Source organism: Syzygium oleosum, unplaced genomic scaffold, assembly GCF_021117445.2.
Source record: "Syzygium oleosum isolate NSW1041296 unplaced genomic scaffold, Sole_v2.1 Sole_v2.18, whole genome shotgun sequence".
NCBI classification, from domain to species: domain Eukaryota; kingdom Viridiplantae; phylum Streptophyta; class Magnoliopsida; order Myrtales; family Myrtaceae; genus Syzygium; species Syzygium oleosum.
Window position 1 is genome coordinate 4953828 of NW_026607502.1, and position 17928 is coordinate 4971755.

The following is a 17928-nucleotide window of genomic DNA, read 5'->3' on the forward strand; positions in this document are numbered from 1 at the left end:
TGCTTCTTTCCTTGTCAATAGGCGAGGGTTCCGTTCTCTTTTTGGTCCTGATGCAAAGTCATGTAAGGCGTAAGGTCTGGATGACGTGCTTACATTGTAGTATTATTACATGAAGATAAAACCATCTTATTAGGTAATGTTTGAATCTCAAGGTAACGGAAAGAGGTTGGTAAAAAAATGCACTGCGTTTGTGGATCTAGATCAGCCACCGGTCATTCTCTATAGTTTGTGGACGCCATGATCAGTCAAGCTCGGGCTTGCGCCTGGGGATGCTCGACCTTCAAGTTCATGCCTGCCATGGTCATTCGAGCTCGAGTCTGCCATGATTACTAAAGCTCGAGCTTCAAGCTCAGGTTTTCACGGTCACACGAGCTTCGAGCTCAAGTCCACCGTGCTTGCTCAAGCACTAAGCGTGGATGCTTAAGCTCTAAGCTCGCGTCCATTAACGCTTAAGCTTTAAGTCCACTGCTGCTCATGATTTGAAGCTCGCGGCTATGGTCGCTTGAGCTTTGATCTCGCGGTCATGGCGGCTCTAGCTTTTGATCTCGTAGCCATAATCACTATTGTGGTAGTCACGAGTGGGTACAAATCATAATTTTTGCATTTTTTGTGTGTGTGAGAGAGAAAGAGTAAACATTTGAAAAAAGAAAGAAAAAATTCAAGTCAGTACATATTCAACGATGTTAATGTTGCGTCAGCAAATTTCGTTAACACATCGATTTAGAGACGGCCGGTGACACTTTTTCAAAATAGAGAGACGCTTTTGTAAAAGAAAAATAAGGGCAAAAGGACACTACAAGTGTCATAAGTTGTGTACGGATGGCATTTTGGTGCCATAACTTTTTTTCGGAATACTTTGGTGCTAAGTCGGAGGAAAAGAGATCACTTAAGTGTCAATTTGGCCGGAAATTCGACGTGGCATTTTTTATTAATTTTTGACGCCGACGTGGCTCGCCGGAGGATGAGTCAGCGTGTACAGTCAGCATTTTTTATTTTAAATAAATTTTCCCAGTGTGTACAGTCAGCATTTTTTATTTTAAATAATTTTTTTCCTCTTCTTTCCTTTTTCTTTTCTTTTTTTTTTTTCTTTTCTTCCCTCGCCGGCCGGTTGCCGGTGGCCACCGACCAGCCACCGGCGAAGCCGGGGAAGGGCTAGGCGAGGGCGGCCTTGCCGGATCTGGGCGAGGCGACCCTCGCCGTCGACAGGCGAGGCCGCCCCTCGCCAAATCTGGCGAGGGGCGGCCTCGCCAGATTTGGACGAGGCGACCCTCGCCGGCGTCAGGCGAGGCCGCCCCTTGCCGGCCATGGGTGAGGGGCGGCCTCGCCCATGGCCGGCGAGGGCGGCCTCGCCGATCCGGGCGAGCGGCGGCCTCGCCTGTCGCCGACGAGGGTCGCCTCGTCGGCGACAGAAATTATTTAAATAAAAAATGCTGATTGTACACGCTGAAAAAAATTATTTAAAATAAAAAATGCCGACTGTATACGCTGACTCATCCTCCGGCGAGCCACGTCGGCGTAAAAAATTAATAAAAAATGCCACGTCGGATTTCCGGTCAAATTGGCACTTAAGTGATCTCTTTTCCTCCGACTTGGCACTAAAGTGTTCCGAAAAAAAGTTATGGCATCAAAGTGTCTTCCGTACACAACTTATGGCACTTGTAGTGTCCTTTTGCCGAAAAATAAGTAGAGCTACAAATAAAAGTACAGGGGGTCGCCAGCGAGAGTAAGCAATATTATGTCACGTTTTGTCCGATCTATCTATTTTCCATATATATATATATATCAGAGCGGGTAAGGGCGACTAGCACCAGTGTCCTCTTTTGGCTTAACCACAACGTGCTACATTGACTACGAAATGATCGGATTGAGTCATAAGCAGCAAATAAATTCAGTTATGATGGCGACGGGTTACGTCGTGTGGCTTTCTATAGGTCCACTTAGGAGCGGCCCAACCCCCAATATCTTATTATTATTATTATTATTACTCTTTCTTTGTTTATTATATTCTGTCCTTTTTATATGGAATCGATGGAAGTTAGTTTAAGTAATTTTTTGGATTAGCTATTAAATAGGACAATTAATTTTCGTATGGATTATATACAATTTGCTAAAGTGAGTCCACGATAATATGTTTTTTCAAGTGAAATATTATTGTCTCAGTTGTCCTTATAAAAGAGCACTCTTCCAAAAAATACGATCATTGTCATTAAAATCTTTGTTGTTCCAATTCAACAAATGATTAAAGCATATTTCATCAGTTTTTATCGTTTTAGTTTAATAAATGATTATCGACGTTATCTTTTTATTGGAATGTACAGACAGTCCTAACCCAAAGTAGTTTACACATAATTGATGGGATTTAAACATGTGACCTTCGAATTGGTAAGTTGGAAATATCTTGAAAGTGCCAGCTGACTACGCTAGTTCTTTTTTATTGCTTATTTTGTATCGATTTATTATGTCGATAATCTTTCATGCACATATTAATAGAAAAAAATTGATCGAACCATTAACTCAGTTAAATTGGCAAATCTTCAAAAGGTTTAGGACTAAATTAGTCAAACTAAAAAGTTTAGAATTTAATTAGCATCCGCACAACAGGTTTGTAACTTTAGAGAGTTTAATTAAACAAGTATAAGTTTTTTTTAATTTGCATCCATTCATTAAGATGACTATAACTTTCACTTCTCTTTATTGCTTTCCACTCTTAAAAAATGTTGTTGGAATAAAGCTCTTGAATAATTAGATAAGTTAGGTTAAACTTTATGTATATATATTCCTACAATTTTGCATTCTCTAAATAGATCCTCCAGGTTCATGACTTCCATTTCGAAGATGGTCCATTCAAGTTTACTAAGCAATTTAATTGGATCAACCGACACAAATATTGCATGATTCAAATTTTGGTTATGAAACTTTTAGCAGGCACGTGATCGAGCTTATTCTGCATCTGCAATGATATGAATTCTATATCGTCATTGGCTCTATCCATCACATCATTTATATAATAAGGTTATACAAAATTTTTGTATGCAATACTCTTTTGGTGTGGCCTATGTTGCTCTTATGAATGCTACCAATAACAATTAAGTTTGCACAACACGTCATAAATAAATATTCATCTCAACAAGCTATTTTAGCACTCTAGCATCTCTAATAAATAACAAATAGTTTGCAATTTGGCTCTATTTATTTTGTGGAAAATGAATGATTTGAAAATCACGTTCTTGAAAATAATGGCTTATATTGCTTAAAATATTAAGTCAATGAAAATATTGTCATTATCGGCAATAATTTATTTCTAAATATTTTTTGTGAACGATAAAAATATTTTTCGTTTAATTATTTTTGTCAACGATACAAGCAATTATTTTTAGAAAATTTTTATCCAAATCATTAATTTTCCGCGAACCAAGTGCACTAAATTGGCCATAAAATCATCCCAATTCAATTCAATCTTTTAAATTGAAAATGAAATTTATTTTAAACGAAAAATCGGCGATGATCCTTGATAAATATAATTAATGAAAAATATATCGACAATGTCCAGATAGCAACCAAAGTAACTTCTATTGAGCCAAGATTAACCGTAACAATTAATGAAGCCAAAAGATCCAAACATGACATATTCGAGTCGAGCATCATGTATATAGACCCTAAAGTTCGTATCATAACTAATTTAAGGTCTAGTCATCGTTGACCGTCCTACATGGCATACCATTACGTCAGCGATTTTTAGTAAAAAGTGGCTGGATGGATTGCATTGGAACTTCGCACAAATGTTTGGGACAAAATTGACAAAATTGAACTATATATGACTGGATTGATATTCGTACGATATTTTTATGATTAATTGGGCAATTTCGGGAAAAGTGTCAAAAAAGTCCTAAATCTTATGCATTTGTGCCAATTTAGTCTTAAACCTTTTTTTTTTATGCCAATTCAGTCCTAAACCTTTTTTTGATGCCAATTCAGTTCTAAATCTTTTATATTGGTGTCAATTCAGTCCTGAATCTTTTATTTTTTGGCCAATTCGGTCATTCCAACTAATTTTGGCTGGATTTTGCTGACATGGACACTGACCGGAATCGGTGCTGACGTGGATAACTTTTAATAATATTTTAATTTTAATTTTTTTTCCTCCCCTCCCTCCTTCCTCTAGCCAGTTGCCGGTCCGACGACCGGCTAGAGGCTAGAGGTCGGTGAGGCTTGCCCTCGTCGGATGGCGACCTTGCGCTGGCAGGCAAGGCTGGACCTCGCCAAATCTGGCGAGGTTGGGCCTCGCCCAGCCGCCGGTGAGGCTCGAGCCCTCGCCAGAGGCCGCGAGGTTGAAGGCCTCTGGCGAGGGCTCGAGCCTCGCCGGCAGCTGGGTGAGGCCTGACCTCGCTAGCGGTTGGGCGAGGCACGACCTCGCCCGGTCTGGCGAGGCCCAGCTTTGCCCAGCCATGGTGAGGCTTGCCTTCGCCGTCAATGGCGAAGGCGAGCCTCGTCAGTGGCCGGCGAGGTCTTTAGCCTCTGGCCGGACGCCGGTCTGGCGACCGGCTAGAGGAAGGAGGGAGGGGAGGGAAAAAAATTCAAAAAAACATTAAAACATTATTAAAAGTTGTCTATGCTAGCGCCGGTGTCCGGCTGCTGGTTGTCCGGCGTCCACATCAGCAAAATTTAGCCAAAATTAACCGAAAGTACTGAATTGGCACAAATGCAAAAGGTTTAGGACTGAATTGGTATCAAAAAAAGGTTTAAGACTAAATTTGCACTAATATAAAAGGTTTAGGACTTTTTTGATACTTTTCCTGTCCTTCTCCGATTTAAGGATTCTCAATGACTAATAATAAACTTTTGACAGTGTTTTTTCTCCTTGTTTAGCTAAAAATCGAAATTATTAATATATTCATCTTGATTGTTGGTCGAGTAAAACCAAAGTACTTTATTCTTCCCTTTTACACTCCTCCTTATCAAAGAAGTAATGTATGTTCCATGGTTTCTTAAATTATTATAAGTTTCACACTTACTTATTTCTAGATATTTTTTAATTATTTATTTATTTTCAGCAACTCCTGAACCGTCTTTTCAAATTTTATATTGTAAAAATTTTCTTCCCAATTTCCTCTTTAGAACGCTATCTGGGTCCTATCAATGCATAGTCAATAAAGCATCCTCCTGATGAAAAACGACGTTTCGAATGGGTGGAGTATCTCCAGCTTTTATTTGATAAATGTCAGGTCGAAGATTTTGTGTGACATGTTATGTTCTATTTTCATTGTATATTCTTCTTTAGTGATACTTTTTAAATTTTTCTGTGCTTGTAATTGATTTATTGAGAATACCCGTAATTAACAGAAATTAACTAAAATATTAGGATAAGAGATATTTTTTTATATTTTTTTTCGGGGGGAAAAAATGAAGAGCACTTTTGAGAGAGAGAGAGAGAGTAGGGTATAGCCTTGGGGATCCAGGTTCGAGTGCTGGGGTCTCGGGTTCAGGCCATCGGGGACCCGAGTCCTAGCATCGGGAACCTACGTCTCGGTGCCAAGGTTGCGGGTCGGGGCTCGGGGTCGAGGGTCGGGCCAGGTCCAGGGCCGTTCGTCGGGAATCCCGAATTTGGTGTCGGATAGGGGATTAGGGCTACCGAAATCTTGGTTTGGACGTCAGGGTCCCTACCGTTCGTTAGCCAAGCACCAGGGCTAGAACAAGAGACGGCCTCGTCTTGTGGCGGATCTCGGGGTCACATTTAGAAGAAAAGAAAATACCTACGCGACAGTTAATTTACTGAAAGGAAAGAAAACATGCGTAGAGCCTCAATGATCATACTCATTCTGTACGGTAGTATAATACGGTGTGGTCGCAATATACTTCCAGTCAAGACTTCCTCCCTCTCTCTCTCTCTCTCTCTTTCACGCGACAAAAGCCATGATGCTCTTTCTTACAGAGAGAGAGAGAGAGAAGAAGAGAGAAGGCAAAAGCATGGTAGCTCAACGATGGTCAGACATTGCCGGGTACGAACCGAACCAACCCCTCTCTGTCTCTCTCTCTCTCTCTCTCTGTTCAGCTTGCTTTTTCTCGTTCTTGGCTTTCGATCAATCTCGCCAGAGCATGCAATGTGACCAACCCCCTCTTTCGCATATATACCGAAACCGCCCGTCCTTTCAAAGTCCCCCCTGCGCAAGAACCCTAGACCTCTCTGTTTCTCTCTGTTTCTCTCTAAATCTCTGTGGGGAAGATGCAACTGATGCCCAAGGAAGCTGCTGCTGCTGCTGCTGCGGCTGCGGGGATCCCGGCGAGCGACGGCGGCATGCGGAGCTCGCCCGGGAGCTCCTACGAGGCGGTGAGGCGCCTCGCGGCCGGCAGCGCGGTGGTGCTCTTCAGCACGAGCGGGTGCTGCATGTGCACCGTGGCCAAGAGCCTCCTCTTCGGCCTCGGCGCCGGCCCCACCGTGGTGGAGCTCGACGAGCTCGACGGCAGCGGCCGCGACATCCACGCCGTCCTCTACCAGCTCGCCGCCGCCGCCGCCCCCGGCGGAGGCGACCGTCGGGCGCTCCCGGCGGTCTTCGTGGGCGGCAAGTTCCTCGGCGGCCTCGAGGCCCTGATGGCCTGCCACATCAATGGCACCCTCGTCCCGCTCCTCAAGGACGCCGGCGCTCTCTGGCTGTGACGCCGCTCCGGTGCCCTCGCCGGAACATGCTTGCGACGCCATCGCCGCCGAATATGCGATCTTAGCTAATACTCCTCCTTCTACTACCTAGGTTCTAGTTGTATTTCTTTCTTAAACTTATATAGTGTTATATATGAAAAATGAAAGTATTGAAGATGATATATAAAAATGAATTACTCATGTTTTATAGTATATCCATTCTTGGTATTGTTATCTCTTGTTGGCGAATTAATCGCGATTAAAATCGATTTAAAAAGGACCAAATGTTTTTCGATAAATGTCCGACCGGGCGTTGAAATTTGGGAAAGAAATCGCTTTTTTTTTTGTTTTTGTTTTTTTTCTCGTTTTGAACGGACGAAGAAACCATGCAGCGCAGGGCAGCGGCTTGCGCAGGAACAGGGGGCGACACGTCACGCTCTGACAACGTCCGACGCATGCAAGTATGCCCCCAATGCCATGCAAAAACGGCATGTAGTTTTGACTAACGGGATCGCATTTTTTTTTGTTTATCTCTTTAATTTCTTCCTATTCTTTTTTTGGCTTTTCAAGCTCACGAGAAACGTGAACCCGAAATGATTTAGATTCCCCTCTCTGTTCATATTTATATACGTATATATACGTATATATATATGTAATTACTTCATGTCTTATAGGTTAAGCAATAAGAGGTCCTAGGTATTTATGACGTAGGAAATCAATTACTTCTTTTGAAACTATCTCATTCACTTCGCTTAGTTATTTTCTCACTTTGTGTATTTTCTCCCGCTCATGTATATATTTTTGAATTTTACGATAATGGTGCCTAATTAATATGTGTGCACAATATTGGGAATTTTTTTGAGAGAAGAGAATGATATTTTTGTGTTCATTTAGTACTAAGTCGCATAGGTGGGGAGCAAAACATGTGAAGGGCTAAGGTTATTGGAGGAAACTAATGAAAAGGGTGATCAAATCTATAGTTGGTGGCATCCAAAACGTCTACTACACAAATGACATGCACGAAATGCATTGCCCAATTGAATTTATTACCACAGCTGTTACTATTAAGTAGATGTAGATGGATTAGGTTATCACATTGGAAGTATAGGACTCACATAAATTCCTCATGACCCTAATCACCAAAAAAATTTATTAAACACTCCTTTTTAATTAGTAAAGGGATCAGAAATGGATGACCGGTACAGCTAAACCCTTTGGGTGTTACGACAAGGGCTGCAAACCGATCCGAGCACTCGGTCCACCCGGAGGTGCACGAGCTGTCGCTACAGGCCTGTCGACGCGCGAGAAGTCGGGAAGTCTCTCCACACGATCGTCTACAAATTGACGCGATGTGTCAGAATGAACGAATCCCACAAAGCTAATGGTTATCTTGCTTAAAGAATCGATGAAGGCGTGGTGAAATTTTCAACAAACCGACCGTTCGAACATGTACCGATTATTGATCTTCGATGTAATTCAAGACGTCTCTATCTTTCCATCGTTCCTTGGTCTCGAGATATTATTAGGTGCTTTCGATTTAGCTCGTCGGAAATTATCAATTCAAGGGTTTTCATCAAATTCACGAAATTTAATTTTTTGGCCACGCCATGCAAATATCCAGTCAAGTCCTCTTTTCATGCTCACAATATATGTATGTATGTATTTATATATATATATATATATATATATATATATATATATATATATATATATTATATTTTAGATAAAGTCACGCTTTATGGTTTCTTGACCGTTTTGTGATGCTCCTTCTTTTGACCCTTTGACCGATGTCGTACGCCGTTGGGTCGCCAGCATCCTCTGTCCCCCCCTGAACGATACGATCGACGGTGATCTCACCACCGCCGCCGCCGTCGTTATAGGAGGGACCATCCCCCAACGCGGGGGAGGATCGGACGGCCGGGAGTGTCTGTCCGGCGGGCGGTTCCAAAATGCAGGGTTGGGACGCGGCCGATCAAAGAGCCTGCTGATGTCGGCGGGGGAGGCCAGTGCGGTCCCCGCATGGGCCTGCAAGAAATCGTTGACCGTTGCGTCACCGGTCGGTACTGCTCGTAACAGCAGGGGGCTTTTGCACCGAGTTTTGCGTGAGGATGAGCATCATGAGCACTTGAGCAGAGCGATTTTCGTCTTTTTGGATGAGAGGGAATTAGGGGTAAGTTTCGGATTCCCAAATGTCGAACCCGGGATTCGTGGTGGGTCCCGGTGTTTCGATTCGAACCGTACACTTGGGGGTGATCGGATCTCGGTCCGGTTCAGTGGAACCGGTCGATTATTGTATATAATTTACGATAGAGGTTGCAATCTGTGTTCACGTTAAATTTCTTATTACTTATAGTGGCTAGGTATGTACCTTTTTCTTCCTTTGAAATTAGTCCAGAAGTTTTGTAATTTTGTAGTAATTGTTCTAGTGGAGTATAGCTCCCGGACGAGTTAAATTTGTTTGTGTTACTAGTGAAGACGACGTAACTTTTGGAAAGTTTCGGGGGAGGAGGACTGATGTTCACTTTGGGTTTTACATTGCAAAACTTAATTTTTTGAAGAAATTAAAAAAAATTATATATATATAGTCGGTCTGGTCCGGTTCGCCCTTGGAACCGGGAACTGGACCGCCCGGACACTAGTTCCATTTTTAGGAGCCTGGAACCGAACCAACACTCTTAGGAACTAGATCCAATCGGCCGGTTCGGTCTGGTCCAGGCAGTTCCCGGTTCGGTCGGTCCATCTTGCTCACTCCTAAACCACATTGTACATATTATGTGGGGAAAATTATCCAAGAAGTCCTAAACATATTGCACTTTTACCAATTCGGTCTTAAATTTTTTGCCAATCGAGTCCATTCGGCCAATTATGCTTGGAAATTGCTGATGTTGACACTAGCTGTTTTACATGGCGCGATTGGCACTGACGTAGAAAATTTTTTGAATAATATTTTCTTATTTTTTTGATTTTTGATTTGATTTGATTTTTCCTTTTTCCTTTTCTTTTTTTTATACTTATGGCTGGCGAGGTTGTTGGTCGACCATCACTAGCCAGAGGCTTGGTCTAGGTAAGGGTGTCGGCCTCGTCCAAACCAGAACCGTGGCCGACGATGGTCGGCTGGCCATATGTGTAAAAAAATAAGAAAAGAAAAAAAGAAAAAATTGAAAAAAAAATTAATAAATGTTCGAAATATATTATAAAAAATTGTCTACGTCAGCACCGGTCGTGCCATGTACGACAGCCAACGTCCACATAAATAATTTCCTGGTAAAATTAGCTAGATGGACTCAATTGGCAAAACGTGAAATTGTTAATGACTTAATTGGCGAAATTAAAAGTTTCACAACTGAATTGGCAAAAGTGCAATAGGTTTATGACTTTTTAGATAATTTAATCTACCATGTGTAATGTTTCTTAATTAAACATATGTGCGTGCTTAGATATTTAATACTTTCTCTTTTTTCTTTATGAAATTGTCGCATTTGAATGTGTGAAAAGTATAACTAGTTGACCAACAATCTTCAATCCCATTAGAAAAACGAATGTGCAACTCGATTTCACCGTCCATCTCAAGAATACATTTTAGTTCATGCTTTCAGTTGAGTTTGGTAGACTTTCATGTAAGCCATTCTTTTTCAATGATGGGTGGAAATTGAAATGTTTCTTCGTTTTTGTTACTCTCGATCTTATCATTATTTTAGGTTCTTTGTATCATTTAATCCATATATTTTATGTTGAATGCTCAAAAGAACCACAATTTTTTTTTATCGAATCAATTGAAAAAAATACAAAGTAGTACATGATACCCTAGAGCATGCGGAACCGACAGTTTCTAAGTTCCAAGAATTTGGAATCGGTATCTATATGGCGGGTTCAAGGATAGCGAAAAATACCCTAGTCACCTTGGAACCTCGCACCCCTAGAAAAATCAGATGAAACCCCTTGAAATTTGGAGATAATACACGCTTGCTCCCAAAGTTTCAACTATTACACCATACTCCATAGACTCTCATTTTGTTATGACCGTTAATTCTCTGTTATTCTTCCCGTTATCATGTGTGATGCACGTGACTTTTAAGGGGTTCGTATCATTTTTTAAGGAAATCTCTGTTTTACCCTCAATTGCTGTAAAAATGAAAAAAAATGTAGAAAGAGGGAGAAAAATAAATTAAATAAAATACCAATAATCAAAAAATAAATATTAATAAAAATATTATTATTTTTAGTTAAAAAGGATGCATTGGTCAATTTTGGATTTATAGTAAACCTCAAATTGGAACTAATTACCAATAATGTTTAGCGAGGCGACTTGATTTGAAACACGAATGCAATCAACAAAGACCAAACTTCACTAATCTTATGTTGGGGGCAAATTTTTTTTTTACTCGTGTTGGTATTATCATAAATGCATCTGTATTTTGGATAGCTGTAGTTATAATAGAATTCTCTAAATGTTAATATTTAATCAAGGTGTTTTCGGATCACTTAAAAGAAAAATTAATTGATGCATTTTGCTTTGGATGAAGTCTTCTTAAATGCACATGTGTGGTAAAGTTATGCATATAAACGCATTAACTAGAGTGTAAAAAAGTTAAGCTAATAATATTAAACACCAAAAAATTGTTAAAATGGCAACTTCGATATAAATAAATAAATATTTCAAGAAAAAGAATAAAATAATTAAATAAAAAGGAAAAGGCCTCACTAACAAAAAGGTAAAATGACAAATATGCTTACTCTTTATGTACAATTATAGGGTTAATTAATGTAAAAACTGATTAATTAATAAAAAAATATTTAATAGAATTATAAGAGGAAATGATGTTATTAGCTCATGAAAGAAAATGATTAACCGAAATCTAAGGTCATAATTTCACATATTCTTTTATTGATCCACAAATTTTTTCCATAAAATTGACAATTTAAAGATACATAATGAATATTTAATGTTTGTAATTTGATCTCTTTGTTATTGAGGACTCCTTTTCCTTTTTACTTAAATGTATTTTTCTCATAGAATATCTTATTAATTCTATTAATATATTCATTGAAATTTGACAGTTTTTATTTTTTAATAGTATTATTGATTGTTAGCTTTTATGATATCAATATTTTAGGTCGTGTCATTGTGATGCGAGATTCTCTTCCAAAACTAAGATGGAAATATACTTTACCTCTCAAAAGTCGTGCATTGCACATGATAACATGAAATATAAAGGAGGTAACGACCGTAAGAAAATGAAAGCTCGGTGTGGTAACGTGCAATAATTGAAAATTTAGGCACACGGCCCGTTTGGTTCAGCTTTCGGCCAAGCATTGGCCAAATGCTAGCATTTGGAATGCCGAAAGCCCAAGGCTGGTCCGGACCAGCCTTGGGCTTTCGGCATTCCATAAATGCTGAAATTTTTTTTCCCTTCCCAAATTGCCCTCACTCAAACTTTAATATTCCGGTTTTGCCCCCTTGTTACTATTCATCTTCTTCACGAAAGCATGGCCAGCAAGGGCTGCTGACGACATTGGATCTGGACGGCGAAGGGCCGGCGAGGTTGCCTGAGCCAGGCGATGGCTGCCTGAGGTCGCGTGATCGCCCAGGGGCCGTCGCCTTGGGTCGCGCGACCTCAGGTGACGTCGGCCTGGGCCGTGACCTAGGCGGCTATCGCCTGGGTTGCGCGAAAAAATTAGCCAAATACTACTTTGGCCAAAGTAGCTTCACAAAGAATTTTTTACCAAACACCATTTGCATTTCCCCAAGAGATTTTAACCTAAAGGTATTTGCATTCCTCAAAGGCTCCTTCCCAAAGTTGAACTAAACGGGCCCCACAGTATACCGCCCCCGCGGTTGACATAGCCTATACCCATTTGGTATCATTATGTGGTAGTTCCTTTTAAATTTCAAATGGCGAATGGAAGTTGAATCAAGATAATTGAAAGCTGCTTTTGAAAGAATTCTACGCATGAGGCTTTCAAATTTACTTCTGTGGTTCGACTGTTCTTTCTAAAATGTATTTTTCTTTATCTCATTATTCTCGAATGTCTAAACAATATACATTTGTTTCGATAATATATCCAAGTCTCAAATGAAGCACTTATTTTACAAATCGATATAACGTAAAACACGTGAACCCACGACGACTTTAGCCTCATATATAACAAGCGCGAACAACAACGAATTGCTAAAACAAGAATACGAAAAGCTGCGCGACAGGCTGCCAAGGTCGCGACTCTAGAAAACGCCGCACCAAATGCACCCTTAAACCGGGGCTTGTACGCTTAAACCAAGACCAAAGAGTCGTCCCCAAATTTTTTTACGTAACGAGGTCTCTTGTTAGCATCAGAACAGACATGACCAGAAACTTTTCAAAGCGATGCTTCCATTTCTTATATACCCCTTCAAAGATTTTCAACTTGGTTGGCGACAAAAATGTTGTCCGCTCACAAGCCTGAGACAATCTCTTATACTTCTGCGAACATTTGATCTGCACTTATATAAAGACAGAAAACTTCTGTGGAGTCTGAATTTTTTCTCCGAATCGCATGAGCTTCGATCACAGTACCTGCATATGGCCTCGTTCTGATAATTAGTACTGGTGTAGTCTTCAGCAACACAGATCAAGTTAAACTTTTATTTACACATCTCACATCTTGTTGGATATATTAGCAGTTTTGAAATATTTGTTATAATTTATGATTGCCATGAAGCCATTATTTTGTAACGGTTTTGCAACGGCCGTATAACGGCTTTCTAAGGGCTTTATAACGTTTGATTTAATTGTTCTTAAACCCTCCATTATTTTACAACGGCTTTATAATGGTTTCTTAACGACACTCTTTCTTGTACCTATAAATTGTTACTTTGAACATAATTGGAAAGTGATATACATATACATATAAAAAATTAAAGAATATTCTTTTTTTTTTGGTAACCTAAATTAAAGAATATTCTTTGTTCTTTCTTTTATCCATTCTTCCTTTCTTTGTTGGGTTATACACATAATGTTGTTCCTGTTTCCTTCTAATATTCAGTGCGGAGTATAGAAGAAGGTCTGTTGTAATTTGGGAGGACAGCCGCTAGAGCCTTACGCACCGAGTTTCGTACTCCGAAGGGAGGAATTATCTTTAAGGACAGTGACTAACACGCCTCAGACATCGATATTATTTTCTCATCTTTTTCAATAGAATTCCCACAATTATTCTTATTTTTTCATATTATCTAACAATTTTTCCAACAATCTTAAGGATAATGCCTTACGTATTCTCAATCTGGAACTTCCGTTGCTGCCACCGCTTTTGGAATCACACGAGGAATTGGAGATGGTGAAAGACGAGAGTTGCATATTTGTGGCCGGTTGTCGTGGGACAGTACTGAGCATTCAAAACAAGTGAAAATGCCTTGCAAGTGACACGTAGAAATCAAAAGGGTTGCTCTCTTCAACTACAGTAAGCTCATCGTGTTCGTTGACCAGAACCAGGTATGCACTCCTCCTCTTTCTCATGGCAAAGTTAAGTGGGAAAATTGACATGAGCTTCTCTGGTGTGAGGAGGTCCATGTGATTATTGTAATAGTGCATGTATCCTGGTTGCGTGGATCTTCTATGGCTGTGAGGTGTTCCGATTTGCGAGAGATAATGTTGTCTTCTTTGAGTGATATTTGATTGGAAGCAGTCTTTGAGAACGCTTGTGAGATCGTGTTTCTAGCCGATGATTATCGGGTGCATTTTGGTAAATCCCGATTTCACCTTAGAAACGCAATTCTCCAGTTTGATTAACGATGCTTCTTCGTTTTCATCTTTAAATTGTTCGATTGACTATGCGTGATTTTGTGTTTCCGAGGCTGATTGGGTTGTGCGCGTTTGGATCGTTTAATTCTAATGTGTGCTACACGTGTTGTGGCATTAAAATTGAGACTTTTCCGATCGTTTCGCTTCCCTGAAATCCGGGTATGATGAGAAGTTTCAGTTGGTCAAATCTGGTGGTTGTTTGGTTTGTGTAAGCATTCTCTTTTTAGATTTGTGCTCTTCTTCTGTTCGCCGTGTTGTTCGAGCTTGAGGTGAAAGCTTTTGTTCTGGTGATCTTGGTTTGTGTCGTGAATTAGCTAGCATGTGACTATTGGATCTATATGTTGACCCGTTGTTTTTGGCGTTTTATGCGAAATTGAATGTTCTTTATATAAGTTTGTAAACTAATTTAAGCCAAAAAAGCATGTTTCTTTTATGAATAACTCGAGAGCGCTCTTTTTCTTTCATTCACCTTTCTATATAAATGGGCATCGACTGCCCCCTTTTCGTGGGCAGAGATCCTTGTCTGTTATTGGTTTTTATTTGCCAAATAGCTCTTGCTGATAGCTATTCTCTCAATTTTGTGACTACGTTTTGTCCTCTGGTTTGCTGAGAGTGCTTACTAATTTGATGCTGGATTCAATCTCGTAAGGATTATGTGGCTAGTGAAAGAAAAGAGAGAGTGTGGCTAAAGAATGCAGACCAATGGTCATTCTTCAGGCAAATTAGAGCTCCTAATTATTAGATCTAAGATGAGAGTCTAAATGAAGCAGAGTCAGCAGGATATTTGCGTGCAATACACTACTTGTGCATGTGACCGGCATGCCTTCGCCACAATTAGTGGTTAGATTATTGCAGGAAGCCTAGGGGCAAGCTTGCTATTATACATACTTTCATTTCCAAAGATACTCCTTTTGAAGTTGGAATTATTTTAAGTTTTAGTCTTGCTGATCTATTTCCTAAATTCTCTTCTGTGCTTACAGTTCTCTGGTCTTTGATAAATTTTAAGTGAAGCGGTTGACAATGTCTACTTAGTTGCATCTCTGTGTGTTAAGGGTAGGACAATTTTAGCCATTATTCATGGCGATGGTGGCAGTCGGCTACATTGTGTCCATGGGTTGCGATGAACTTCGTGTGCTCATGAAAGCATAGATTCGAATGAGACAAAATCCGATAATGGATATGTGCTTACCTTGGTGGAGAACTGTAGTTTGGAAATCAACCAAACAAAATTGTGGGGGAAATGACAATCCTGCTAAACCAAAAGTCGACTTGGTTGAAGCAGATGATCTGATGACGTAATTGCTGCGGTCATTCCCAAGCCAATAGTGTGGCTAAGTGAAAGAATGGGTGGTAGACTCACATTCTACTAGGCATATATGTAAACGCATAATACTTTATCCTCCTACACTCTAGTAGGGGAAGGAGAAGAAAATATTTATTTGAGAATTTTGAGAACTGTTTAAGTTCTTAGGAAAGGGAATGAAACCAATACCATTCATGTTTTATTGTGATTGCCAAGTGGCAATAGCCATTGTAAAGAATGAAACTTTCAATGGTAAAAGAGACACATTCATTTGAAATGTGATATGATAAAGCAATTGCTTAAAGGTGGAATTATGTCCATCAATTATGTAAAGTCAGAAGTGATTTTGGCCAATCCTCTGACCATACATTGAGGGGAATGGGACAAGCCAGCTGAAAAAAATCAACAGTGATGGTAACCCAATCTATGTGATTGGCAATCCCATGAATTATGTTCATATGGGTAATAACAAGTCACTTGTTGATATAATGATGCATTATTAAAATTTTCTGTCCTTCCTAAGGTGAGAATAGTGTAAGCCTGCAAGAAAACAAAGGATGAGCTAAGCTCTTAATGAATTCCATAACCTTTATTGGTGGTGTATTAAACTGCAGAATACACTTGATGGAATTACTTATATAAGTGTGGAGTGGGGCCGCTCCTATGAAAATTATTGGCGATAATCTCTAGAGCACTTACGAATAAACCAAGCATGCTCATGACCTATTAGCGCAAAACTGCGTTGAACAACAAATCTTGTAGGAGTGTGATGTGATTGGTGAAAATCATGATTCACAAAAGGAATTATTGGTTCATAGAAGTTTCAAACTTCACCAATGATTTTGTGAATTGTATTTCATTCTTTCTAGGGTTGGTTCATAGCCTAACAAGCACGAGTTCCGATGCATTACTCTCCAATAACTTGGTATTATTTTATGTTTTCATTTCAAAACCTTTTGAAATATGTGGGGAATTGTTGGATATTTTAGCAGTCTTGAAATATTTGTTATAATTTATGACTGCCATGAAGCCATTATTTTGTAACGGTTTTGCAACGGCCGTATAACGACTTTCTAAGGGCTTTATAACGTTTGATTTAATTGTTCTTAAACCCTCCATTATTTTACAATGGCTTTATAATGGTTTCTTAACGGCACTCTTTCTTGTACCTATAAATTGTCACTTTGAACATAATTGGAAAGTGATATACATATATACATATAAAAAATGAAAGAATATTCTTTGTTCTTTCTTTTATCTATCTTTTCTTTCTTTACTGGGTTATACACATAATATTGTTCTTGTTTCCTTCTAATATTCAGTGTGGTGTATAGAAGAAAGTCTGTTGTATCTTGGGAGGATAGCTGCTAGAGCCTTACGCACTGAGTTTCGTACTCCGAGGGGCGAAATTATCTTTAAGGACAGTGACTAGCACACCTCAGACATCGATATTATTTTCTCATCTTTTTCAATAGAATTCCCACAATTATTCTTATTTTTTCATGTTATCTAACAATTTTTCCAACACATTTGCCACCGTAATCTACCTATCTCAAGGGAGGAGAATGAAGTGGAAAAAATTATGAAAAAACTTCTAACCATTGTATGGATGTTGATGTCTTAAATATTTCAATTGTGCCAATTTAATCCAAAACCTTTCAATAATTTTGCCAATATAGTTATTCCGGCCAATTTTGGGCTGGAATTGCTGACATGAATGCCGGCTGTCCTACTAGGCACCGCCAACGCCTACGTGGACAATTTTTGCAATTTTTAATATTCTTTTCCTGAATTTTTAATTTTTTATCATTCATTTATCTTCTTGTGTTTTTTTTCATTTGTGGCTAGTCGTCAACCACCACATAGGAAAAAAAAGAAAAATTAAAAAACATTGACTGGATCGCCACATTATAGATTTCCGGTTAAAATTGGCCGGAGGACGCATGGGCAAATCGTTAATAGATTGAGGATTAAATTGAAAAATCTAGGATTGAATTAGCCGATCATATAATATGTTTAGGAATTTTTGAATAATTACATCGAAGACACCGGACAGCCTGTGCAGCTGGGCCTCAAGCATATGTTCTGTCCTCCTGAATCAGCAGCCCCCATCATAAGAAGCTCCTCATAATGCCTTTCTCATGAGCCTCCAACTTCAGGGCCCAAAGAAAGATGTTCTAGTCAAAGAAGTCAAAACTTCTCTTCTCTATGCAACCAAA

At 39.6% G+C, this 17928-nt stretch overlaps 1 protein-coding gene across 1 annotated transcript; it reads left to right on the forward strand.

The window, feature by feature from the left end:
- Positions 1 to 6090: 6090 nt before the first annotated feature.
- Positions 6091 to 6841, forward strand: LOC130140361 (glutaredoxin-C9-like). The gene has a single exon (XM_056319490.1). The coding sequence runs from the start codon at positions 6221 to 6223 to the stop codon at positions 6650 to 6652; it is 432 nt and encodes a 143-aa protein (XP_056175465.1). The 5' UTR covers positions 6091 to 6220; the 3' UTR covers positions 6653 to 6841.
- The last annotated feature ends 11087 nt before the right edge of the window (positions 6842 to 17928 follow it).

Bases quoted from the DNA above. Each gene is read 5' to 3' on its own strand.
- LOC130140361 (XM_056319490.1), top strand. From the start codon at position 6,221: ATGCAACTGATGCCCAAGGAAGCTGCTGCTGCTGCTGCTGCGGCTGCG.